The sequence below is a fragment of the Eubalaena glacialis genome, chromosome 15 (assembly GCF_028564815.1).
Source record: "Eubalaena glacialis isolate mEubGla1 chromosome 15, mEubGla1.1.hap2.+ XY, whole genome shotgun sequence".
NCBI classification, from domain to species: Eukaryota; Metazoa; Chordata; class Mammalia; order Artiodactyla; family Balaenidae; genus Eubalaena; species Eubalaena glacialis.
In genome coordinates this window covers 72,648,562-72,674,355 of record NC_083730.1, presented here as the reverse complement: position 1 = coordinate 72,674,355, position 25,794 = coordinate 72,648,562, and the positions used below count along the sequence as shown (strand labels likewise).

The 25,794-nt window shown below is 52.2% G+C and overlaps 1 protein-coding gene across 1 annotated transcript in view; it reads left to right on the top strand.

Annotated features, from left to right (window-relative positions):
* The first annotated feature begins 222 nt into the window (after window positions 1–222).
* The window catches only part of TBC1D10A (TBC1 domain family member 10A), a 30,211-nt gene continuing 4,639 nt past the window's right edge, over window positions 223–25,794 (top strand). Inside the window, exons 1-3 of the mRNA XM_061168993.1 lie at window positions 223–495; window positions 19,445–19,544; window positions 23,115–23,222. Of these exons, the coding sequence (XP_061024976.1) occupies window positions 287–495; window positions 19,445–19,544; window positions 23,115–23,222 (417 nt within the window). The 5' untranslated portion in view covers window positions 223–286. The remainder of the gene's footprint in view (window positions 496–19,444; window positions 19,545–23,114; window positions 23,223–25,794) is intronic.

Sequence of the window (25,794 nt, the reverse complement as noted above, 5' to 3'; positions counted from 1 at the left end):
CTAGTGATTGGCAGCCCAGGGGGGAGGGCTTCGGGTGACGGCTGCCCCGCCCCCTCACGTCGGGCCTGTTGGCGCCAGCCTGGGGGAGGTGGGCGGGTCCCGGAGTCTGCGGCGCCCATTGGGCATGGGGGGGAGGAGGTGCCAGGGAAGGCCTAGGGCCCCGCCCCCGGCTTTGTGGCGACCAATGGGCGAGGCTCGTGGGCGGGGCGTCGGCGGCGTCGGCGGAGGTCGGGCGGCTGAGGTGGCTGAGGTGGCCGCTGAGGCTGAGGCGGCGGGCGCGGCCGGGATGGCGAAGAGCCGCGGAGAGAACGGGCCGCGCGCGCCTGCAGCGGCGGGGAGCCTGTCGGGGACCCGGGAGAGCTTGGCCCCGGGCCCCGACGCCGCAGCCGCCGACGAACTCAGCTCTTTGGGCTCCGATTCAGAGGCCAACGGCTTTGCCGAGCGCCGCATCGACAAGTTCGGCTTCATCGTGGGCTCGCAGGGCGCCGAGGGCGCGTGAGTATCTCCGGGGCTCGGAGCCGGGGGGCCGGCGGCCGGGGGCGGGACCCGCGGGGGGTCCTCGACGCGGACAGAGCCACTCTCAGAAAGGACAGACACGTCTCCCTTCCAACCAGGAACAACCGACCCCTTGTCTCCCTTGCCCCACCCCCACCTCGCCCCCAGGCTGACTGACCCACCCCTAGGAAGGGCTGACTGGGCTCTCCTCACCAGTGCGGACTGGTCGACAGATACCTGTCCCAACCCCAGCGCTGCCACCCTCGCCTTAGGGCTGGCTGACTCGGCCAGCCCCTGACAGGCTCATAGGTGGCCGCCCCTCCCCCAGCAGACTGCTATTCTCCATACCCAGCCTCCCACGAGACCCACAGACGCCCTTGTCTCAGCGCCCCACTACCCCCACTTAAGGGGGACACCTTAGGCAGACTTCAGAGGGACGGGCTGCCCTGCCCCCACCGCACTCCGGGACAGACTGAGCCTCACCTCAAGACACACGGACCTCTGGATGAACTGACATTGGTCAGCTCCCTACCACCTTGGGACAGACAGTCCCTTCCCCTAATGGAAGGGTCAGAGAGAGCCCCCCTCTCCCCCCTCAGAGGCAGGTTTCTCCCTGTCACCAGCAACAGGTGGGCAGGCACTGCCTCTTCCCAGTACCCACAGGATGATGGTACCTCACCTCCAGGACAGGCTGTCAGCTGTCTGTGTATGCTGTGGAAGCATGCACCTCCTCTTCAAATGCAGACCGGGCGGGAGGCAAGGAGACAGCAGGGTCCCTGCTCATAGCACACCCAGATCCCCCACACCCAGGCACCCAGCTGGCAGGCAGAGAAATGTGAGGCAGTGGAGCAGCACCTTCCCTCCAGGCAGGGTAAGCTGAGCAGCCACATTCTGCCCCCACAGAACTCCCTGAGTCCAGTCCTCACAGAGATCATATGTATGGGTTGGTGATGCCCTTAGGAAAGATGGACTCCAGACCCCACTCCCAACCCACCTGTCCTATCAGCCTCTCTTATGACTTATGGAAGAGCCTTAACCATCTGTAAGATCCCCACCCCACACCCCATAAAGGTCCCTTCTGAGATTTTCCGCAGTCCCAAAGCCTCACATTCACCAGGCCTCCTTCTCCTTTGGAGAGCTGGAGAGAAATGCAGGCCCCTCCCCTAAGGAGTGTTCTCTTTTACCCACTGGATCTGTCTCCTCCAGCCTCTTCCCACTTGCTCACAGCAAGCTAAGCCTAGTCCAGTCCAGGACTCAGAGAGCACCCCTTATTCTGATCCCTCACCCTGACTTGCAGCTTTGTCACAGTTCCCCAGGGATTAGCTTGTGAGAACCCAAAGGGTACTTAGGGTATATTTTTGAATTGAAGAGCAGACACCAAGGATCAGGGTCCTGGGAGGCATGAGGTCTAGAAAAGTGGAAAAGGAGTTCTCAGTTGCATTTGTGGGTGCTTGGAAGGAAGAGCTCAGATTTGCTGGTGAATTCTGGGAGATAAGAATTCCTACTCCATGCTTATCAGGCAGTTAACCAGGTATCAGGGTACAGAGCAGTGTGATATAGTGGAAAAAGGCCAGATTTAGGAAGAAATCACTCTTGCTGGCTGTGTGACCTTGGACAAGTTCCTGAATCTCTGAGCCTGCTTACTCACTGTAAAGGGAAACAGTAATACCTACTCCCAAGATTACTGTGGGGATTAAATGAGATCAAGTATTCGAAGGTGCCGCTCAAGTAGTGGCCCAGGAAAATGTTGTTTCCTTTCTTTTCCTTCTAAGGGTCTGAAAATTGATGAGAAAATGAGGGCGTACCTCTGGTATTTGTGGACAGAGAGGCCCCAGTGGAAGCACCGCCCTTTGGCTGTAGTCCCTAGCCAAGCAGCCAGACATCTGTCTTTCCCACCCTCCAACCGCAAACCAATGACACTGTCTGCATCATTGGTGTCTATAGCGCTGGGGCTTAGGTGGGATTCCACATCCCTTCCTCTCTCCCTGCCTCACTTTCTTGACCCTGTTGGTCAACTTAAAATCTCTGGTGTCTGAAAGCTTGGATGTTCCCTGTATAGTTTATATTGTGGTTCAAAAAAAGCCAAAAGTAAGTCCCTGCTCAAGGCCATAAAAGAGGAAGTTATGGGAAGTTCCAGGGTGACTGCCCTGAACCCAGTCTCGTGGTTGAGGGCTAGGAGACCATGTGCTATCCCAGAGAAGTGAAACATTAGCACTGATGGCTGCAGTGGAGATGGCAGGGACTCTGGCTCCAGATTAAAGGTCTGTTTCAGCCATCCTGGGCCAAAGGTTGTCTCAAGACAATCAGTTTTGGCAGTTGCCAGGGGTTAGGGGGATGGGGGAAGAAAACAGATCAGAAGCTACCCCACTCAGGTGACTGCTGGGTACCTGGCATGAGTAGATCATAAAATCATAGACTGTTAACGCTGGAAGGGATCTTACGAGTTTGACCAGCTTAACCCTAACTTATTATACAGATGAGGAAACTGAGGTCCAGAGAAGAGAATAACTTGCTTAAGATCACACAGCACAGGGCTTCCCTGGTGGCGCAGTGGTTAAGAATTCGCCTGCCAATGCAGGGGACGTGGGTTTGAGCCCTGGTCCAGGAAGATCCCACATGCCGCGGAGCAACTAAGCCCATGCGCCACAACTACTGAGCCTGTGCTCTAGGGCCCACGAGTCACAGCTACTGAGCCCACATGCCACAACTACTGAAGCTTGTGCACCTAGAGCCCGTGCTCCACACGCAACAAGAGAAGCCACCACAATGAGAAGCCTGCGCACCGAAATGAAGAGTAGCCCCCGCTTGCCACAGCTAGAGAAAGCCCACGCACAGCAACAAGGACCCAACGCAGCCAAAAATGAATAAATTAAAAAAAAAAAAAAAAGAAACATCACACAGCACATTAGTGTCAGAATCAGGACTTGAACCCAGGGTTTCTGACTCCCCAGTCAGGACCGTTTCCACTGCCTTTACCACCCATTAATATGGCATATGGCCCCAGCAGTAAATCGAGTGCTGGACAGGTAGAATAGAAGGTTCCTAGAAGAACCTGTCTGCTCTCACCTTCCCTGGCTTAGGTCAGCACTTTTGACTCCCTCAGCAGTGTGGGAGGCTAACAGGGATGGTCCAGCAAGGATAAGGCTGTGTTGTCATTACCACTTCATTAGACTGATGAGCTTCAGGACTGGAACCAGGCTATTTTTTTTGGGGGGGGGGTGGGCTGTGGCTTGTTGGATCTTAGTTCCCTGACCAGGGATTGAACCCAGGCCCTCAGCAGTGAAAGTGTGGAGTCCTAACTACTGGATCGCCAGGGAATTCCCTGGGACCAGGCTTATTCACTTTTTCCTCAGGCCTGCAGAGAAGTAAATGCTCAATTAATATTTATTTATTGAGTGACATTTATCAGCACACATTTCAAATCAGGAAGCTGAAAGTGAGCTTAGAGATGGCCATCCTCATATGGATAGGTAAACTGAGCCCTAAGAGAAGTGATTAACCTCACCTCTTCAGTCAATTAGGAGCAAAGCCAGGAATTAAACCCAGAACTCCTGATTCCCAGCCCTAGGCCTTTTCTACTTCACCTTGTCCGTCTTTTTTTTTTTTTGGTTGTGTTTGGTCTTGTTGCTGCCTGTGGGCTCTCTCTAGTTATGGTGAGCGGGGTGGGGCTACTCTTTGTTATGATGCGTGGGCTTCTCATTGCAGTAGCTTCTCTTGTGTGGAGCACGGGCTCTAGGGCGCGCAGGCTTCAGTAGTTGCAGCATGCAGGCTCAGTAGTTGTGGCTCGCGGGCTTAGTTGCTCCGCGGCATGTGGGATCTTCCCCGACCAGGGCTCGAACCCGTGTCCCCTGCATTGGCAGGCGGATTCTTAACGACTGCGCTACCAGGGAAGTCCCACCTTGTCTGTCTTTTGAGCCTACTCTACAGGGAACCTTTGCTGGGCCCACGATGGCCCCTGCCTGCCCTTGAGCAGTAGCCAGTGAGTGGGAAGAGGCAAGAAAGCAGCCAGCCAGTGAAGGACCCTGTGGTGGCATGGGCACAGACAGGAGTGCTGGCAACATTAGTTCTTTTGGCTTGGCTGGCAACTGAGCTGGTTGTTGAAGCCCAGGAAGGACCAGAGGAGGAGAAAGAAGTATCCTCAGCAGGGAAGGGTGGGAGGAGTGATGTTACCATTCCTATCACTTCGGGGTAGGAAGAGCAGATCTGTTTGTAGCGGGGTGGGGGGTCCCTTCTGCAGCATAGAGGACTTGGTCAGGAAGGGAAAGAAGGATATCAGTTGGATACCAGGTCTCTGGCCTGAGCAAGATGACCTGAGAGGGGTGGATCCCTGACCTCCCTTTCCTTTTCCTGTGTGATTGCCAGGACTGGCCTCCTGAAGCTGGAGTTTCCCACCCAGCTTCAGTCTGCTCAGTGCTTCAGGCCAGATAAGGTGAGGAGCTATGCTCTCTGGGGTCCTGTGGGTGTTGGCTTCCTGTTAGGGGAGAGAGGGATCTGAACTGGGCCCAGGGAGAAACATCTGGAACAGCAATATTGTCTTTTGCTGATTCAGTTCCCCTGTCCCCTGGGCCCTCCACTACTTATAGCCAACTATGGCAGCCCTATGACTTTGGAAATCTTAGAAGTGGCTTAATTGAAATCCTGATAGTTTGGTCTGTGCCAGTTATTGTTGGGCCAGGGCCCTCCTGACAGGCCAGGGCCTGCCTCCCTGCTTTTCCACCACCTTCTCCAGTTTGTAGGTTCAGAACATCCTCTTTTCTTGAGCTATTACAGTTCCCAGGAGAGCATGGAGCTGGCAGTGGAGTGGTCCCTGGGTAGCCCATCTGGAAAGAGACAGCTGTACATGTGGAGCCCTGGTCTATGACTCTGGGCCACAGATCCTTCATTTTCTCTCCTCCTTCTCTTCCTCCAGTTTCAAAGGAAAATCCGGTTTGGTAGCCCTGTGGGTGTTCTAGGGCCTCAGACAAGACTTGACTTGGTGAAGGAGGGGGCCAGCACACCAGCTGCTGCCCTGGGAAGGTGCCTGTGTGTCCGCCTGCTAGGAAATCCTAAGCTGTGGGAAAGAGATAAAGTGGTGGGACCTGCTTGATGTTTTGTCCTCCCAGCATCTGGGTCTGAAACAGGACCTTCAGGGGGCCGGTGAGGCCTGGCTCTGGTTCAGCCTCGCAATCTGTTTACACCACGGTGGGAAAAGAAGGTGCTCTGTGCTCCCTCCTCACCTAAGCTCTGGAGTCTGGCTGTTTGTGTGACCTTGGACATATTGCTTCACTTTTATGAGCCTCAGTTTCTCACTGTGAAATGGTTATGATAATACTGACTTTGCAGGGTTGTTGTAAGGTTTAAATGAGCTGATGTTTGAAAAGAGCCTGCAGTGAATGCTCAATGAATGTTCTACCTCCTCATAGAGACTGGAGTAGCTAGCGGTCCTGTCTTTTCATTTCCTACTTTCCATCTCTGGCTGTGATGATGAGCATCAGTGAGGTCCATCCACTGTGGGCAGGAGTGACCCCTAACCCATGGTGAACCCTTACGTTCCCCTGAGAGGGGTGGTTATCCCATTTTGTAGATGAGTACACTGAAGTTCTAAGAAGAAAGCGTCCAAGGCTTGCCAGCTGGTCAATGGCAGAACTGGGACTAGAACCTGTTTCTCGACACTGAATCCAGTGACTAAACCTTGCTAAGGTGGAAGCAGGCGAGGCGCCAGGTGCTCACCAGTCCCTGAGGCCCCCACACCCAGAGCAGCAGTTAGCAGGAACCTGGCTACCTCCCCATCCCAGTGTGGAGGGCAAGGCAGGTCTCTCAGTACAGTTGAAGTCCATGGCCAGCCAGGCCAGAGAAAGACCCAGTGAAGATCCTTGGGGAGGCCCTGGAAGCCTGGCCAGATCAGCCCTGGTCTATCCCTCCCATAGGCCAGAGTCTACACTGCTCTTGACCCCAAAATACTGCATAATGACCATCTGACTTTGATATCCAGTGTGTGCCTTTTGGAAGAAGTGTTTCTTTGTAGGTAAGGCAGGAATTATGCACCCCGTACAGGTGAGAAATCTGAGGCTTGGAGAAGCCTTGCCCTTAGTTAACAGTGGAGCCAGATTTGGGAGGGATCCCAGATCTTCTGACTCTCAGCCCATTGCTACCACAGCTACATGGACCTGCCCATTCTCTTCCTCACTCCAAGCCAGTTGAACCTCAGGCCAGGATGCATTGCCCACCAGAGCAGAACCCAGTCGTCATCCACCCATTGTCAGTGTCCTAGCTGATCACTCTCTTTATCCTGCTGGCAGCACACCTGACGGGGAAGAGGCCTCCTTTAGCTGCTTTGTCTGCCCCTGGAAAATCTGCTGCTGTCCTGGGTCCAGGAAGGGAGACCCTGGCAGAGAGAAAACTCCTGGCTGCTCTACTGGCAAACCAACTCTTTAGCTGCTTTGTCTGCCCCTGGAAAATCTGCTGCTGTCCTGGGTCCAGGGAGGGAGACCCTGGCAGGGAGAAAACTCCTGGCTGCTCTACTGGCAAACCAACTCTCCTGATGCTTGACCTGCTTAGAAGCCCCCTTTCCAGGATTTTAGGGAAGCTGCCAACTTAGGCTTTCCTTTTCTCATCTTTCTCTTTCCCTTCTCTATCCCACCCCACCCTACTCTATTCCATGCTCTGTCCAGTTCCTCAGAGGCTGGCACAGCTTAACTCTTCTCTGCTCTTCATGTAGGGAAGTAGGCAGCAGACTCAGGAGCCTGGGAGAGAAAGCCAAGGCTTTACTTTCACCAGTTTATCCATCTTAGCAGTGAGTTTATTTATCAAACATTTATTGAGCCCCTACTCTACCAGCCTCTGTGACTGGGACTAAGGATACAGAGTTGATCAAGACATCTGTGTCTTGTTGCCCTCAAAGCGTTCACAGACTGGTTGGAAAATAGAAGCACAACCAAATCATTACAATGTTGAGCAATAAAGCCTGTAATGGAGGCATGTGGTTGCTCTGGGAATATATAGGAAGAAGAAGCAGCAAGCTCCATCCATAGGAGCCCAGAGAAAAGAAGTGGCATTTGATCCAGGCCTGAGAAGGAGCAAGGAAGGCCATTCTGTTGTATGGGAGGGGACCCGTGTGCAGAGTCCCACCAGAAGCCAGCTGTTTGAGAAATGTGGTGTGCCAAGAGGTGACAAGAAGAATGGGAGGCGGGAGGATGACGTGAAGCAAGGGGAGGGTAGCAAAGTAGGTTGGGCAGACTGTGACTAGCCTTGAATGTCAGACTGAGGCCTCCTATGTTTCATTAAGGTCAGTCTGGTGCTGGCATGGAAGATGGCATAAAGAGGAGCTGGGCCACAGGCAGTGAGAGCAGTTGGGAGAGGTTGGGACAGCCCAAAAGGGCTGTAGAGAGGCCTGGAAGAGCCCTGGAGCTATGAGGATGAAGAGATCAGCAAGTAGGGCTTGGTGCCTGATTGGCTGTGTGGACTGAGGGGAACTGGGAAGGCTTTGGCCAAGCTGAAGCGGCCCTAGCCATTCCGGGGCCTTCTGACCACAGGGAAGGAAGGCCATCTGTGGCCTTCTTTTGAAGCAGACAGTGGGCTGCTGCTGACTCTGCTTTGTCACAGCCCTGGGCTCCCCAAGGTGCCTGGCATGGCTGGCACGCTCAGGGCATATCAGGGGGTTCTTTGTCTCTCTCCAGTAGGAGAGTGGGTTTGGCCTGGTTGGGATGGGGTGGGGTGAGTGGAACTGAGCTTTGAGGTCTCTGCCCAGTAAACATATTGGATAGCAAGGAAGGCTGCAAGAAGGGCTAGACCTCTCCAAGGAGAGAGGAGTAAGGCCTGAGGGCATGGAAAGCCTACCTTAGGATGATATGTAGCTGGGGAGGGTAGGTTTGGGGCTTTTAGGCACAGCGTAAGCTGATCAAGGGGAGGCAGCTGAGGGCTGACTTCATCTCACCTTTATTCTGTTCCTGGAGCTGGTGCCTCAGCTGGGAGGTGGAAGCAAGTCCAGTGCCTATGAGAAAGTGAACCCCTCAGCCCTTTGGGGCACCACCAGCCATTTCTCAGAGATGATTCTGGCTGGATATGTGGATTTAGGCTAATATGGGAAAGGGTTCTGAACCCAGGGGTCAAGGTGCCAGTGCTGCCTCCACCACTGCCCCTGGTGGTATGTGACTTAAGCACGTCCTCTCACCTGACCATGGGGCTAATGCTCCCTGCTTTTCATCCAGCACGTACTATGTGTGCAGCCATGTGCTAGGCTCTGGGGACTTGGTCCTGCCCTCCCAAGACCTAGAGCCTAGCAGGGAAGTCAGACATTCAACAGTAGATAAAAGTGTGGTCTGTGTACAAAAGGATTGTGAGGATCAAATGAGATAACTGGATTAGGAGCATGTGTAAACAAACACTGCTGAACAGGGGATCAGGAGACCTGAGTCCTGGGCTTCCCTGAGCCCCTAACTAGCTCTGCGACCTTGAGAAAGTTGCTTAATCTTTCTAAACCTCAGTTTCCCCTGCATATAAACTAAGACAGTTTTAATGGGTGATGTTGAAGAGGTCTTCTGCTTCTAACATTGAGACTGACCTTGGAGTATATGAAAAGGGCTTTGAGAAGTTTTTTATCAGGTACCACACAAGTGCAAGGGGTCGTCAGGGCACAGCCCACAAAGGCCAATGCTTCCAGCATGCTCTGTTCCTCTTATGAGAGGACCTCCCTTTGTCAGACCAGTGGCCGTCATGTCTTTGGGAGTGCAGTCAAATCAAAGAATGCTTTGATTTGTCTAGCTCTTTGTTCTGCAAAGTGCTTTCTTTCTCATTGCCTTGCAGTAATCCTTACAGGAGCAATGGGAAGTCAGTAGGGTAAGTTTTATTTTGCCCTGTTTACAGACAAGGAAACCCAAGCTGAACGAGTAATGGAATTGTGCCTAGAAGCCAGGGTTCCTCCTTCCCAATTTTCCATCTTACCAAAGCTTGTTGCTACTGTGTGGCCTGTCCTCCCTCTTCCTGTCCCAGCCTTAGGACTTTCAGTCCAGCCCCAAGTGTCTACACTTTTCCTAGTAGGCTTCTCGAGTTGTTTTTGTTGTTGAGTTGTTATAATGGATGGCGCACTTCCTGTCCCAGGTCTCCACACACAGCCCCTCACATATACCCCAAGATAAGGCAGGAACAGCTGGGTAGTAAGGGGCCCAGGAACATAGTATGGAAAACTCTTGTTCCTCCTCTTCTGTGTGTCCAGAAACCATCTTTCCGAGCCAGCCTCTTTTGGAGGATGCTGTATATTTCCCTTTCCTCTCTGTCTTGGTTTCACAAAAAAGGAGAACCTAAATTTGGACTTGGGAGATCCTGGGTTCAAGACACCAGCAGACCTGACTTCAAGCCCTGGCTCTGTCACTTCCTAGCCATGTGACCTCTCTGAGTCTGTAAATGGGCCAGGTGGTGGCATTGGGAGAGGGAACTGGCCCCACGCCACTTATGGTTATGAATATTAAGGGAGGAAATGTTGGTAAAGCACCCAGCACAGTGTATGCCACAAAGTAAGAGTTCAGTGGTACATGGTGGCTCTTATAATTCGAGTGTGAATTATCCTCTAAGGTTTACTTCAGGCCTTTGGCATAATGGTGAGAGAACAAGGCAGCGTGGGTGTGAAGATCCAGACTCCCTCATGTGCTCTGCCTACCCACCCTTGGACCTTGGGGGTAAAACGGAAGCCAATCCCACTCAGCTTGTGGTCTGGAGCTTTCTGTCCTGCCAGGGCAGGTTGGGAATCCCCCAGTCAGTTCCTCATTGAGTCATTTGGAACAGAGCCCTCAGGTGACCCTGACTCTGAGGACCCTGATGCGAGGGCCTGATCTTCTCCTCGGTCTGTGAAGATAAAGCAGAAGTGAGAACAAAAGTGGGTCTCCTGAAAGATTCAATTCAAAGCATGCAACTGTAGGGCTGCCTGGGGCCTCTGCCCTCTTGGGTAGTGGCAGTCACTTGGGGAAGGAGTAAGAGTTTGCTTCATAATTACCACCACCCTCCTGGGTTCCTTGTAGACTTTCATCCTGGGCTTCCTGTCCTGCCTCTGAGTGACCCCTTCCAACCTCCCAGCATAGTCACATGGTAATGCCATTTCACAGAAGAGCCTGCATGGTGGACCATGCTTTCACCAATACCACCTCATTTAACTCGTGAGATATAGTTATTATCATCATAATCTCCATTTTACAGAGGTAGACACCAAATCCCAGAGTGGTAAAGTGACTTGCCAAGCATCACACAGTATATGGCTCTGAGGTCACTAAGTTCCAAGCTCCCTGGGAGCAAGGCTTGTGCTCACCCAGCCTAGTGGATAGCAGTCAGTGCCAGAGTTGAGTGACAGAGCAGAAGAGCAGGGCCCGGGTATACCTCCCAGAGCTGTCCTCTGCTCACCCTGGACATTGGATAGTTACTGGCTTGCTGAAAACCTGAGTTTCTTCATCTGCAGAAGCGGGGGGAGGTGATAATTAGAGGACCTATTTCATGTGCTTGTTGTCAGGATTAAATGAAATAATTTAAGTGTTGAGCACCATGTCTGGTCCATAGCAAGTACCTGGTAAGTGTTATAACAAACATTCAATTATGTTAATTGAATATAGAATTATAATGTTGTAAAAGGCCATCATCAAGCACATCTGGGCTCAGCCCTGTGCTGGGCTTCAAAGAAGATCCAGAGCTGGTATCAGGCCAGAGAGGGAGTGCCCTTTATGAAGCACTTTCTGTGCTTGTGCTTTTCCCATCTGATCTCAAGGTAGAGGATAGTATTCCCATCTCAGTGGGGAGAAAACTGAAACTCAGAGTGCCTGAAGTCACAAAGCAAATGAATCTGTCAACACACATTTATTGAGCACCAGCTAGGTACTAGGCTCTGTTCTAGGGCCAGGACACACTGTGGAGGGTGTGATTGGCAGAGCCTCTGTCCCCCAGGAGCACACCTTCTCGTGGAATGCTGCCTCAGCGGAGTGGACAGTCCAGCAGAGAAGCCAGACTCGCTCCACTGGACTGCTCACATTCCCCAAACAAGCCAGGCCCTTTTCCATTCACTTGTGCTTTCTCATACTGGGTCTTCTGCCTGATATGCTCTTTCCCCTTTCTCACCCTGGCCACTTCCTGTCACCCTTCAAGGACCATCTCAAAAGTCAGCTCCCCTTTAAAGCTTTCTCTAACTCCCCCCACCCCCACCCTGAGGGCTTCTTGCAGTCTCCTAGCACCTTCTACCCTTCTAGTTTTTCTGTGATAGCACCTCTGTGTGTGCTAGTTATTTACTCACCCATCTGTCTCCTCTGCCAGATTGACCTCCCCAAAGGCAGGGACTACATTTTATTCAACTTTGTAGATTCAGAGCCTGGAACACAGGCTCTAGAGAGATGTGTATGGAATGTAATGAGGTGCTGATTGTGTTCTGCTCCTGGAGTGGTTAGGAAAGGCTTCGTAGAGATGAGAGGGTATTCTGAAGGAGGCCTCAGAAGATGAGTGGGCCTGAATTAGAGTTGGGGTAGGGGTGAGGGAGGGCAGCTCAGAGAGAGGGCCATCTAGAAATAGGGCTGGGAAAAAAGAAGGACGTGTAGAAGGAATAGGAAGGCCTGGGAGCCAGGGCCTGAGGTTTCTGTTGAGCAAGTAGGGCAGTAGGGAGCCTTGAAGGAGTCTTGGCAGAGATAAGCAGTGAGTCAAGACTAATTTGATAAGACCTATCAATAAAATTTAGCAGTTTTGTAAGGATGGGTGAGGGGGGATGTAATTGAGTCATGGGGGCCCCCAGGTGCCCACAGTGAGATTGTGACCTGAGGACCCAGTTGCCGGTGGGGAATTTCAAGTAGTACTCTGCCCCATAGGGGTGGGGGGTTGGGGAAGGGTTGTCTTCTGTTGAGAATAGTCTCCATACCTCTCTGCATTTGTCAGGGAGAGCTCCCCTGGGAGTTTTTGCTAAGGTCTGTGCCTTTCCCTAGCTGAGTGGGGGTTGGGGGAGGAGGATTCCTTGCTTTTTGGAGCCAGCAAGGCTGGTGCTTAAAGGAACCATTTCTTGCCTCTGACGTGGGGGGGAGGGTGGGGCTGTGCAGAGTGGAGAGTTGGGCAGAGGCCCATGGCACTGAGGCCAGAGAAGGGTGGAGAGAACCTGTTTACCATTGTGCACTGACCCAGGGCTGGAAGGAGCAAAGCCAGGGAATTCCTTATGGGAAAGGGAGGCAGGCCGGGAACGAGCTTGTACCAGGAGTGGGGGAGAGTGAAGCAAACCAGACTCTCTCTCTCACCCAGACAGGGAGCCTGGACACTGCCCTACCTCCAAGCCAGGGGTTGCCAGGCTGCAGGAGGGAGCACCAGGCTGCTGCAGACCATCTTCCTTTTCTACACTGACTCACAGCGTTACCTTGGGCAGATCACTTACCCTTTGGTCTCTAGGCTTCCCTGGCTGTCTGGGGAGTGGGTGGACTCGTTAGGTAACCTCACAGGCCTCCCAGCCCTGATCATCGGCCATTTGCACACCACCAACCCACCCTCTCTTGATTCCAGTTTCCTGTCATTGGTTATTATGGAGCTGGCATAAAAGCTATTTATACTTTAGTCCTTACCACCTCTTAGGTTAATGAACTCCAGAGGCTGTTACTCAGTGTGCAAAGTAGGTCAGCCTTTTGTTTATTCTCACTTCTTTTTCCAGCTCTGGGTGGGAGAGGGGAGCTCCCCCATCTTTGTTGTCCCTGGATCTGTGATTGCACATCCATTTCCCAATTTTCTGCACTTTCATCTTGCTCACTCTTGCCATCTCAGCACAGGGGGTAGTGGTTCTTACTGGGTGATGAAGGAAAAAGAAGGGAATGTAACAGGTATTGAGGCCCTGTTACATGTGGGTCACTTTATATTTATTGGATAGTTTAGTACTCAGTTGGCAGCCTCTACTTCCAGGCTGTGTAACCTTGGACAGATTATTCAGCTGTGCTAAGCTTTAGTTTTCTTGTCTATTAAGTAGAGATAATAAAAACTACTTCCTTGGGGACTTGTGTGCCTATGTAGTGCTTGGCAGAGCTAGTACAGAGCGAGTGCTGGAAGCGTATCAGCTCTTACTGTATCATGTGGTCTTTATTGCTGCCCTCTGAAGGGGTGGTATTGCCCCCATGTTACACCTGGGGAACCAGAAGCTCAGAGGGTGGAGTAGTCACAAAGTGGCAGAGCTGGGTCAGAAGCCAAGAGTTACAGTCTATGTGTCATTGAGTAAATGACTTAATCGCTTGGGGCCTCAATTGCTTCATGGGTAAAATGGGGATAATCGTGCCCTGCTGCGCGTGTGTATGGACCAGTCAGATGAGAAAAGGGATGTGAAAGTGCTAGGTAAGCTGCAAATACCAGTCACCTAAAGCTACCATTAGCCGACCACCCACCAGGCTGGGTCCTTATACACATCTATTCTTCATTTAGGCCTTATAAAGTATGAGGTATGTGTATGGTCCCACTTGAAGATGAAGTTGAGACTTAGAGGTCTGTCTCCCAGTTGGAGGAGCTGGAATGGAAACCTAGGTTGGTTGGCTTCAAGGTTCCCGCTCTTTTTACTCTCTCCCACACTCCAGCTGGCCTTCCCGATGGTTGAGATGAGGAGGATCAATCCTGAGGTCTGTGACCTTGGGCCTTCTGCTTGGGCTGGTTTAGAGAGTGAGGCTTGGAGGAAGCGGTTACACTGGTTCCTTGGGACCAAAGTTTATCTGACACCTTTCGATAAAGGGGTCATGGGCACAGGCACCACACCTGGCTGAGTCTGCCAACCGGAGGGGCTGAGGTGTGCTTGGGTGGAAAGTATTGATACATGGCTGGAAGGACAAGGCGGAGAGAGCCCAGGTCTTGGGTAGCCTTGGGAACTGGTCTTCTCCCTCTGAGCTCTTGGAAGTCTTCAGCTTCTGGGTTTGGGGAGAAGGCTAGGGAGCCTGCAGAGCCTGGTGTCAATGGAGTGTCACTGCTGCCTTGGGCCATGGCATGGCACAGCACGGCTAAGCCTAGCTCAGCCTGAGAGCCCGACAGAATCTGGGCTCAGTCACTCTCTGGCTGCCCATTTCTGTCTCCTCTGTGCCTCTCTCCCTTAGGAGGTGGTGGCTGAGGGTGTGCTTGTGAGCTTTGCCCATCCAGCATATTGGCCTCACTGAGCATTGCTAGGTAGGGGCAAGCCGCTCACTGAGACAGTCAGAACACTAGAGGAGGGTTTAGACTGTCTCCAGGGGTTTTGGGGCCAGAGATAGAGCTACACAGTGGCACCTGGAGAATGGCCTGATTTCCTCACAGCCTTCCCAGGGGAGTGAGAAGCAGCACATGAGTCACTACGGCAAAGGAAAGCCCTGGTTTTGCCACTTAATAGCCTTGGACTTTGCCCAAGTCATACAATCTCTCTGATTGGGTCAAGTTTCTCATGGGTCTAATGGAAATAGTAATTAATCTATGAGGATCTCACTGGGCTATTAGGGGCACAAATAAAATTGCTGTAGGCAACAGTGGCTTGTAGCCCTGAAGGCAGTACAGATGAAAATAATGATGTCATGGAGAAAACCAGGCAGGCATCTGTTGAACACCTGTGAGGTACATGGTGGGAGTTACAGAAGTTCAAGACCCAGTCCAGTTAGGGAGGGACAGTGCTGAGCAATATGACCAAGTTGTAATGAAATGCTCATTTCAGACCGTATCTTGATTCATTAGTGATTTAGTGCTGAAATCAAATTTAGGGGATTGTGACCAGCATTAAAAGAAGAAGGAAAAAAAAAGAAATAGAATAGAATATAGGGCTTCCCTGGTGGTGCTGTGGTTAAGAATCCATCTGCCAATGCGAGGGACACGGGTTCAAGCCCTGGTCCGGGAAGATCCCACATGCTGCGGAGCAACTGAGCCCGTGTACCACAACTACTGAGCCTGCGCTCTAGAGCCCGCGAGCCACAACTACTGAGCCCACGTGCCACAACTACTGAAGCCCGTGCGCCTAGAGCCCGTGCTCCACAAGAAGAGAAGCCACCGCAATGAGAAACCCGCACACCACAACGAAGAGTAGCCCCTGCTTGCTGCAACTAGAGAAAGCCCGCGTGCAGCAATAAAAACCCAACACAGCCAAAAATAAAATAAATTAAAAAAAATAAATTAATTAAAATAAAAGAGTAGAATAATATAAAAATTGAACTGAAAATATCCGGTACATTAGTACATGTAATAGTAAATTGTTTCATAAAATGTGTTTTGGTTATGTGTGTGTGTGTGTGTGTGTGTAGTCTCAGTCTAAAATGTATTTCTTACTGGGAGTTTCAGTTTAAAAACTTTGAGAAATGGTGTTCTAGGTCAGGATGAAGGTCTTCAGGTTGGAGGACAGCCAGTGAGATCTGGGCAGGCATGGAGGCTGCGTGGAGGCTGCGGGCTTGACCTTTGCAGGCAGAGGAGTATAGTACACAGTCAGGAGCATGGGCTGTAGAGTGAGGCAGGCCTGGGTTTGAATGCAGCTACATGGCCTTGAGCAAGGCACTTAACTTTACTAAGTCTTGGATTCTACTTCTGGAAAATGGATATATATAAGTGTTTTGGAAGATGTTGGTAAGTAGTAAATGATGTACAGATGGTAACTACTATTGCTGCTGTTATTGTTGAAGTTGTCATTTTTATTATTATATTGGGCCCTGAAAGTGTTGCTGTGACTTGGAGAGGGGAGAGGAAAGGGCATTCCAGGTAGGGATGGGTGGATGACAAGGGATAAGTACGTGTGTGCCTGGTGTGGGGCTGATCTGGCTGAGAATTGTGCAGCCTTTGAAGGGGGTATTGAGATTATAGATAGAAGATACCAGGAAAATTTGGGGGAATTAAGTTTTAACAGTAAAAACTTCAACAGTAAGGGTGGCTTTACCTAGAGATAATGAGGCCCCATCCCTGGAGGAGTTCCAGCAGAGGCTGGGCCACTAGAGACTGTTATCATTAGGCTCTTTTGGTTGCAGAGACTCCTTCAGGTCACCTTAAGGACAGAGGGGTTTTCTGAAAGGGTGAGTGAAACTCTCAGACCTGAAGCATCCCCCGTGGGCCGTTTGGTTCCTTAAACTGCCATTTGGTCAGCTTCCCTGTCACTGGAAACTGGCTCATGCTCTCCCCCCACTGTTAGGAGGAAGCCACCTCAGGGCCTCTACACCATTATGCCATTTGCAGGGATACCCAGACCCCAATTCCATCTCACGGCTCCTTTCTGGGCATCTTTTGAGGGTCAATTCACAATGTAGGCCATCCAATCGTATAGGGAAACAGCCTGAGAGAGGGCAAGGGACTATTGTAGAAGGGATTCCTATATCAGACAGCAGTCTGATCAGATGCCTTCTGAGATCCTGACTGACCAGACTGAAGAGTATGTGAACCTTCTGATTTTTAAAAAAATGGGTAGCCTGCAGCTTTTCAGGCGCACATCCTGTATGTAAAGAGAAGTTTACCTGTAGTTAGAGAGCATGTAAAGTGCTGAATGCTCCGTTCAACCAGACCTCCAGACCTCCAGACCTCCAGTGTCTTCCTTCCCACCCTCTCCAGGTGGGTTAAACTCCTCTGCTGTTGGAGGAGAAGGCACTCAAATGACCATATTTCCTCAAACTTTTCCCAATTTAAGATTTTAAAAATCAAAATGGATCTTTCAATTGACATGTACATTTAAAGCAGTGGTGGGTTTTTTGTTTGTTTCTGAGCAGATCTTAGCAAATCAATGGTGTAGTTTAAAATCAGTAGTGTCTTAGAATCCAGGAAATATGGTTGTTTGTTTTGTACCCATTTGAAATTCCGGTTTGAGGTTTGATGTTGGGGCTTTGAAACTGCCAAAGCTGTTATCTGGAATCATTTAAAAGAACACCGAACTTGAACGTGTTCCCCTGTGTATTTGTAGTTGGGAGAATGGGTATCTCTGGGGCCCTGCTGTCAGATCTTATCAATAAAGACAGACTGGAGGGTTGAGGTATCAAATGGGCGTATATTTAATCAGATGGGAATTCTCTGGAAACTGGTAATCTCAGGCGAATGCCTTGCCCTCTTATGAGCGTCCATTTTCTCATCTGCTCTAGGGAGGGATTGGATCAGATATTATCCACATCCATAACTGCCAGCACTTCCTGTTGACTCAGTGTGGGTACCCCTTTTGTTTAGTCAGCTAGAAGGCTCATCCCCTGACTTGTATAAGTGAGTACTTTGTAGGTGATGGGAGGGCACCTGGCCTGTGATGCTGGGCCTTTGGTTTCTGCTCCCTGGGTGTTTTGGGGGCTGCCTGGAGACGTGCATAATTTACATTCCTTTGTAAATTACCTGATCTAAAGGTATGGTCTCAGGTTTTCTCCTATGGGGAGGGATAGGAAGGAGAGTATCCTTGTGCCCTGGTTCCATCTGTAGGTGGTGAGAGGGTCAGCAGTTCCAGAGGGTGGTAGCCTGTGACCCTGTGTAGAGGGGGCCAAGTTTGCCCAAGGCTCTTGTCTCTCCTTGGCTGTTCAGCTCCAAGGCTGCTCTCAGGCCTGTGCAGTTCTCCAGATAAAGAACACTTAAGAAGAGGACCTGCCCTTTGTGTCTGGGGGCCTTTGCTCTGCCAGGGCCCCTCCCTTTGCTCTTCCAACCAGTAAAAGTTATAGCAGTGCATTTCCTTCCGGTAGAAAGAGAATCAGAGAATCAAGGCCTGGGCCAGACTCTAGCCCCACCATGTCCTGTTCCTGCGAGCCTCCTCCCAGCTGCCTGAGTGCCTCAACTTCTTCCTGGGAGGTCAGGCAGCTCCTTCCTGGGAGGTCAGGCAGCACTGAGTGCAGGCACTTGGCTAGGATCTGACTTGGATTTGAGTCTGGGTTTTTCCACTGATTTGCTGTTTGACTCTAAGCAATATACCCTCCCTTGGTATCTTGCCTCTCAATAATGTCAGTATTTTTTTAATTGAAAAAAAAAAGGCACAAAAAAGAAATTTAAAAGATCCATAATCCACTACTTTAAAAATAATTTTAAGAGAGTGTGTATGTGTGTGTAGAGAAGTGCACATATATATTTTTTTCATTGTTGTTTTCTTACCAGTATTGCTCTGTAGGCTAAATAAGGAAGCAGCCTACAAACACTAGTCTCCTTCTTCTGTTTGCCCCTTAGTTACATGAACTCAGGAATTTCCAGGGTCTCACTCCTTGGAAGAAGCTCACTCACTTGAAGCGCCCTCTAAGCCAGGGATTTCGCCTCAGCCTACCTCAGCTGCTTTGGTGCTGCCTGGCGTGGGTCTTCATGCTGAGCTGTTTTCCCCACCAGCTCTAGCGGACATTCAGAGGCCAGTAGGAGGGCTGGGAGTTTGTTTTTGTCACAGGAGTTCTTCTAGGAGTGCTTCTAGGGCCAGATACCCTGGCCCTAGAGCAATGCCTGCGTAGCTGTGACAACTGCACAGTTAGTAGATGTACAAATACAAGTGGCATTTGATGGGGCTTTGAAGTGTATTTAGGATTTTGATAGGTAGAGACAACTCGGAGAGCATTCCAGCAAAGGGACTGGCATGAGCAAAGGTTGAGAGGTGGGAAAGGGCCAGGGGGTAATTAGGGAAACTATGAGTAACTAGTTTTGTAGAGTGCAGAGGTGAGCATGTTATTTCTGTACTTGTTTGACTAGTTTTTTCGTCCAGCTCTGAACCTTGCATGCTGGCCCTGCGAAGAAGCTTATTTATCGGGACAGACCCAGCATGGGAATGCTTTGCCATGGTGCACAGGTGCAGGCATTCAGGCCTCTGCCCCAGAGAGGCACGGTGACCCCTGGCCCCTTGACGCATTGGGGGAGTGAGCACTTGAACCTAGTGTCTCTCCAGCCTATGTCTTCCAGGGAGGGGGTTGCATTCCCTCGCATCTGTGTTAGGGTGTCCATGAGTTAGCAGCTCCAAAGGGAACTGCAGGGATGGAGGGCAGGGGGAGGAATGCAGACCGACCAGGCTGGTGGCTGGGGCCTCAGCCAGGGCCTTTGCTTCTCTTGGCACCTCTGACAGGCCCTGCCCTCTGCTCCACAGGCTAGAGGAAGTCCCCCTGGAGGTGCTGAGGCAGAGGGAGTCCAAATGGCTGGACATGCTCAACAACTGGGACAAGTGGATGGCCAAGAAGCACAAAAAGGTGAGGGTCCTGGCCTTGGGCCTCAGGCTGGGAGTCGCAGCCGGGGGAGGAAGTGAAGGGGGAAGAGTTGCATCAATTTGGAGGAGCAGGAGCTTCTCCAACCGCCAGCTGCCTTAGGTGTCCCCACCTGCCAGCTTGGAAGTGCGGACAGAAGCTGGCTGGAGGGCAGGTCCCAGGCTTCACTTGGTCCTCCCAGATGACTTCAGACTCTCACAGAACTTTGTCCTGGAGTCAAACTTCAAAGCCGCTCTTAGCCAAAAGCCCTTCAGGCAGCTTTCTTCCAGCTCTCCTGGGGGAAGTCCTTACTGCTGCTCACCACCTATCAGGGAGGACTTTATAATACTAATAATAGCCAATGTATGTTAAACACTTGCAGTGTGCTGGGCACTTGACTTGGATAATCCTTACAACACCCCAGTGAGATTGGTGGTGGTAATATCCGCACTTTATGGATGGTTACAGAATCAAGGTTTGAACCCGGGCAGTCTAACTTTAGTGCCTGCACTCTTCACCACCACAATAAGGGGCCTTCTTCACCCTCTAGATTAATTTGATGAGTTCCCTCTTGCCCCTTGGACAAAGCAAAAAGAAAGAAAAGTAACCTCACAGTTTAATGGTCTTATAAAAATGAAAATACCCTGTGGTCCTTTTCTGGTGGGCTATATTTAGGCACTAGCTCTATCACCCCGTAGGAACATCCTTGCCCACCACATGTATGTGTTGATACTCTTGTCCACCTCAGCAGGGTCTACTTACTCCCTGGCCTAGCGGAGGCCTGTCCACAGTCCCACAGCCGGGGTCTCTCTGCACAAGTACCCAGTGCACAGTGACCCCGCTGGCCTGCTGTTGTCTGCTGACATGCTGGTCTCCAGGCTGGCACAGCTGGCTGCAGGGCTTCGCAGAAAGTCCAGGACCAAAGGTCACATAAGGGCTTGGGCCCAGCCCCACGGCCTCCCTCTCTTCGTGCCTGTGGCTAGCTGTGTGACTTTGGGTGAGTCACTTCACCCTCTCAGCCTCAGTTTCCCTGGTCAAGTGGGAATGACAGTCCTGTTGCGAGGCTCCTACTGTAAAGCCCTGAGCCCAGGGCTCTTTCTTGCTGTTCTATGTGGGCTTTGGGGCATTCATTTTTCGCTTATTAGAAAAACTTTCACTTTAAAAAAAATATTTTTTTAGGGCAGCTGTTCTTCAACTGCTTCCTGACTGACTCTGGGGTCAGTTTTCCTGCTTCCTCAGCCCTCGGGCTTTTACCCTGAGCTTCAGCTCCCTCTCCACTGTCTGCTGTGGTGACTAGTGGCTGGCAGGGAGATGGCTGTGGAATTCTCGCCCCAGCCTCCCTCGCAGATGGGGATTCCAGAGGGGAGCCTTGGGGAGCTCCTCTCAGCAGAGCAGCCAGCATCACTTCCTCTTCCCCTTTGCTTCCCTGGCACTGTGGTTAGAGGCCAAGGCTACTCCTGCCCAGCAGGGGCCAGTGCAGGAGGCTGCACCCTCCCCTCCCCAGAGGCCCTAGCCCTCTGCTTCTCTCCTGCCATGCTGGCCCTGGGAGCTCTTACTGCCTTGCTGTGCAGGCTTGGGCTTTCCCCATGGTCAGGAAGTTGTGGCACAGGAAGGACAACACCTGCATCAGGAAGTGGATCCAGACCCACTGCACTTATCCTGAGTCCCCAGGACTGGGGCTAGGCCCTGCAGGGAGGCAGGCTCTAGCTGGAATTCTGTCTTCCCCTGTAGGGCTCTGCTCAAAGTTTGGCCCTGCCCTCCTGGAGTTCAGCAGGCTGGGTGTGGCTTCACACTATTGTCATCAGAGCTCTCCTTTCCCAAGGCCTTACCTCAGATAATGATAATCCCTTGTGCTTTCTGTTTGCTGAGCACTGTCTCTAGCTTTATCATTGCTGATCCCCACCTTTGCCTCCTCCCTAAGGAGGAGATTATGATCTCCAGCACCCCTGTGCTGAGGATTCCAGAGGCCAGAGTGGGAAAGGCTGGTTGTATTCCTGGCTCTCCATCCCCACCTCCCCAGCCTTGGGCCTGGGTGAGGGTGCGGCCTCTTTGAGAACTTAGTGGACCTAAGGTATTCCTGGGCTCCCCTGGGGCAGGCCAAGTTTGATAGGGCTGTGATATGTGGGGGCTGGCTCCAGCTGAGCTTGGCCCTAGGGGAGCCTAAAGGGCCTGTGGCTCTGGGCCATACTGCCTCCCCTTGCCAAAGCCTGCCCAGACCAAGCGGCTTCCTTCAGGAGACCCTTGTCCCACAGCAGCAGGAAACTGTTCGTGGAGTCTGGGGCAGTTTCCTTCTGCTCCCTTCCTCTCCCCCCTTTGCAGGCAGTCCCAGAAGCTCAACTTGGCTCCTATGACCAGCCACTCTGCTCTTCCCCTACTGCCCTCAGCCTGTCTGCCTGTCTCCTTCCTGGTTCTTGACTCTCTCTGACCCTTGGAAAATTTTGCCTTGTTTATGCTGGTCATCAGGAAGCCCGGGCCTTCTGTGCTCCCTCCTCTGAGAGCTTCCAATGGGACTCTTTGAGGGGGTTTCCAGGTGAGGGGAAGTTAGGTGCGAGCCCGAGGCCCAGGGCTTCTGTGTCAGGCATCCTCCTGGGATTGGAGGGGTGGAGATGAAGCCATCATTTATTGAATACAGACTGTGTCAGGCTAGGCATGTCCCCCCCGCCATCACCCCACTTCTAATAGAATCATAGTTGTTATCATTTTGATCTTACTGTTGATGAGAAGTGATTGGCTCAGGTCAGTGCTGTGAGTAGTGGGGAAGGCCTGTGCCATTTTATTTAGCAAGGGCTGGAATCAGGACTTGTACCCAGGCCAGCTGCCTCGGCCGCGGTCTGGTAATCCTGGAAGCTTAGGGTCAGGGAGAGGAGAAGAGATGGTATTCTTGACCAAACAAAGAGGGAGCCATTTTGATCAGCTCCCATCTTCCTTCTGAATTCTGCTGAGGTCTTTCCTCTAGGCTGGATGTGTCCTGCCACACAGCTGCTTAAACAAACACTCCCATGAAAGTGCCCAGGCCATGTGTCTGGGCACATTCTGAGTCATCTCGTGAGCTACTCGCCCTGTGGCTGAGCTGTGTTCCACATTGTGCAGATCCCTTCCTGGTGACATCCCATGGGGATCCTCTAACTTGTATGGTTCCATTTTAATTCAGAAAATGGTGATGGGGATTCATAATCCTGTGGTAGACTTCAAGAATACCTGTGTTGGGGACTTCCCTGGCGGTTCAGTGGTTAGGACTCCGCACTCTCACTGCTGAGGGCCCGGGTTCAATCCCTGGTAGTCGGGAAAATAAGATCCCATAAGCCGCACAGCATGGTCAAAAAAAAAAAAAAAAAAGAATACCTGTGTTATCACTGGACCAGAGAATATGGGGACTCTGCCATCACCTGGTGGCAGCATATCTGATTGCAGTATTGTAGCCACAGGGGAGAAGTCCTCTTTTCACCACTTTTCTGCTCTTGCTGACGTGCTCACTGAAGGCCTGACAAGCACCAGCAGAAGGGGTGGGCTAGCACACAGCCTCTGCGGGAGCAGCCCAGCGGGATGCATAGGCACAACCCTCCTTTTGACTTTCAGATCCGTCTGCGGTGCCAGAAGGGCATCCCACCTTCTTTGCGGGGCCGTGCTTGGCAATACCTGTCAGGAGGCAAGGTGAAGCTGCAGCAGAACCCTGGAAAGTTTGACGTGAGTTGCCCTTCCTTCACCCTGTCCTCCCTTCCTCGTCTCTTGACTTCCTTTGCGTGGCAGTGATCCTCTGTGTGCTCACCTGGACCTCAGCAGTATGAGTGATTATGAGATCACTTGTCAAGAGCCTGACTGCCAGGCCTGGTCAGTCTGTGACTCCTGGGGGCTCTGCTCATCTGAGGCTCCAGCCCTGAGAAGGCCTCAGTGGGATGGACAGATTTGAAACCCCCCAATTCCAGCTCTTTCTCTTGACAACCGCCCAGGTTTGCTCTCTTGGACTCAGTGGGCCACCTCCCAGACTGCCTTGGGCCCTGTGCTCTGGGCCTTTGGGGGCCTGCCCAGCAGGGCCACAGAACCCTAACACCTCTTGGCCTCCCATCCTCTACTCTTTCTCCTGCCTTGTCCAAGCCAGCTAGACATGGTTCACCTGTGTTGCTTATGGGCTTGTCTGCACTAGGGATGGCAGAGCCAAACCAGTATCCTTAGAGGTTAGAAGCTAGTCAGGGTCAGAGAGGTTACCCTCTGCAGCCATGCCTTCCCCTCCTGCTGCCCCCTGGCTCCATGATTGCCAGGGTGAAGAACACCCCCTCCATTCATGGGGCTTCTTGGGGCCCACCTGGGCTGGGCAGCTCCGCTAGCCTGCTCCTCTAGGGAACTAGGGGGGTCAGTTGGCTTCCCCGGGGTTGCCCCGGCTCACCTGCCAGACTCGATCCCAGGCATCAGTGTATCTCCCAGGCTCTTGGAGCTGGTGAGAGGCAATGAGACAGAGCTGCCGGCCACCAGCTCTTTGTTGACATGCTTCATGCTTCAGTGAACACTCCTGTGCCGCCAAACCTGTTCCTTGAGAAGAGTAGGCAGGGTAGCCTAGAGTTTCTGCAGTTGACCTGGAGGAGGTGAGAGCTGTTTGCTGGCAGCACTTGGCCCCGGGGGATCGGGGGTTGGTGGAGTGTCTGGCCGGGGTCAGACCTGAATCAGGGCGATTGGACTGTCCCACAGAGCACCAACATTGTGCCCCACTCAGGCGGCCTCTGGACTCCAGAGTCTTCCATCTCTTCCATTTCAGGGGGCTGCATCCTGGGCAGAGTGGGAGGTTCAGGGGTGGGAGTCTCATCCCAAGCCCATAGCTTACCTTTGGCTGCCAGAGCGCAGGCATGAGAGCCAAGACTTGGGTGGCCCAGTCAGCCTCCTGGTTCCACAGTTAGCAGACGTGAGCGCATCCTGTGTGAGCAGCGGAGCATGGAGTTCTGTGTGCTTTACATGTCTGGGGAGTGGTACGTCCAGAGAGGAATTGACCACCTCTGTGGAGTCTTGAAGGTTGCTTGTGGGAGGAAGTAGATTTGCCAAGAAAGGCCTTCAAGATGCTCTGAAGCTGAGTGGTGGGTCCCCAAAGCAGTCCTGGGGGCCAGAACAGTGGTTTGTGAACACACCGGAAGGACTTTGCCTGTGGGTGAGGTAGAGGAAGTGGACGGGGATGAGAAGCTCCCTCTGGCTGCTGTGGGCACAAGAGCCCAGAGGGAAGGGTGCAGTGATGGGGCTGGTGGTGGCAGCATATCCTGCTCCTGTGCTCCCCTGCAGACCCAGGCGGCTGACCCCAACCTCAGCTGTCAGGGCAGGTTCCTCAGCCCCTGGTGGCTCCTTCTTCTCAGCACTTGCTACTTCTTCCTCCTTCCTTAGGCAAGGCAGGACCTTCCAGCCTTTTTCTTACTTGGTTTTCTTCTCTGGCTTCACTTCATGATGGCACCAGTGCCTGCAGGCTCTCTGGGGGCTGCGGTAGCTGCATCATCCCCAGCGGCCCACACCTGCCTTTGATTCCCAGTACCCTTTCTCCCTGCAGGCCCTTCAGCTACACCTTTTCCTTTCTCACCCACCCCTGTGTGGCCGAGTGCCTTGGGCTGCTGAGGTCACCGGCGAGCATATCCTAGCAACTGACTTTTTGGGTTCCCAGGCCCCCACCTCACTAGAACCTTCAGGAGAACTTGTGGGACCCTCCTCTCCCTCCGACAAAAGCAAACCTGCATTGTACTCGGACAGTATCCAGCCCTGGGTCTGACCTGCAGGGTGCATAGGACACACACAGGCCCCCATCTTGAGGGTGTGCGGGGCCCTACAGGTTGCACGTCCACCTCTTCAGCCATGTGCCTGCTCCAGGGCCCTCCTTGGAAGCGCCTGGCCCCTCCCTCCACCCTCCAGCCTCCAGCACTGCGTCAGCTTTTTCTCTCAGTACTTCTTCTCTCATGTCAAATTACCTGGCACCCAAGGGCCCATATTTCAATGCTGGGACACCCCCACTGAGGGGGCACAAAAGGCAAAAGGGACTTATATGAAGTCACCTGCTGGGCAGGGACCTGGGTCTACACCCATCCATGTGTTTGCTGAGGACCCAGCCTTCCTCCTGGGGGCCTCTCCTGACACTGCCCAGCATGGAAGGCTATGAGTACTTTGTCTGCTTCCCTGCTCAGCCCTCTAGGTTTCCTTCCCGTTGATTTTTTTCTTTCTTTGGTTAAAGTTGAGGTATGAACTTATGTAAAGTAAAATGCACAGATCTTGACCATGCTGTTCAGAGTTTGGACAA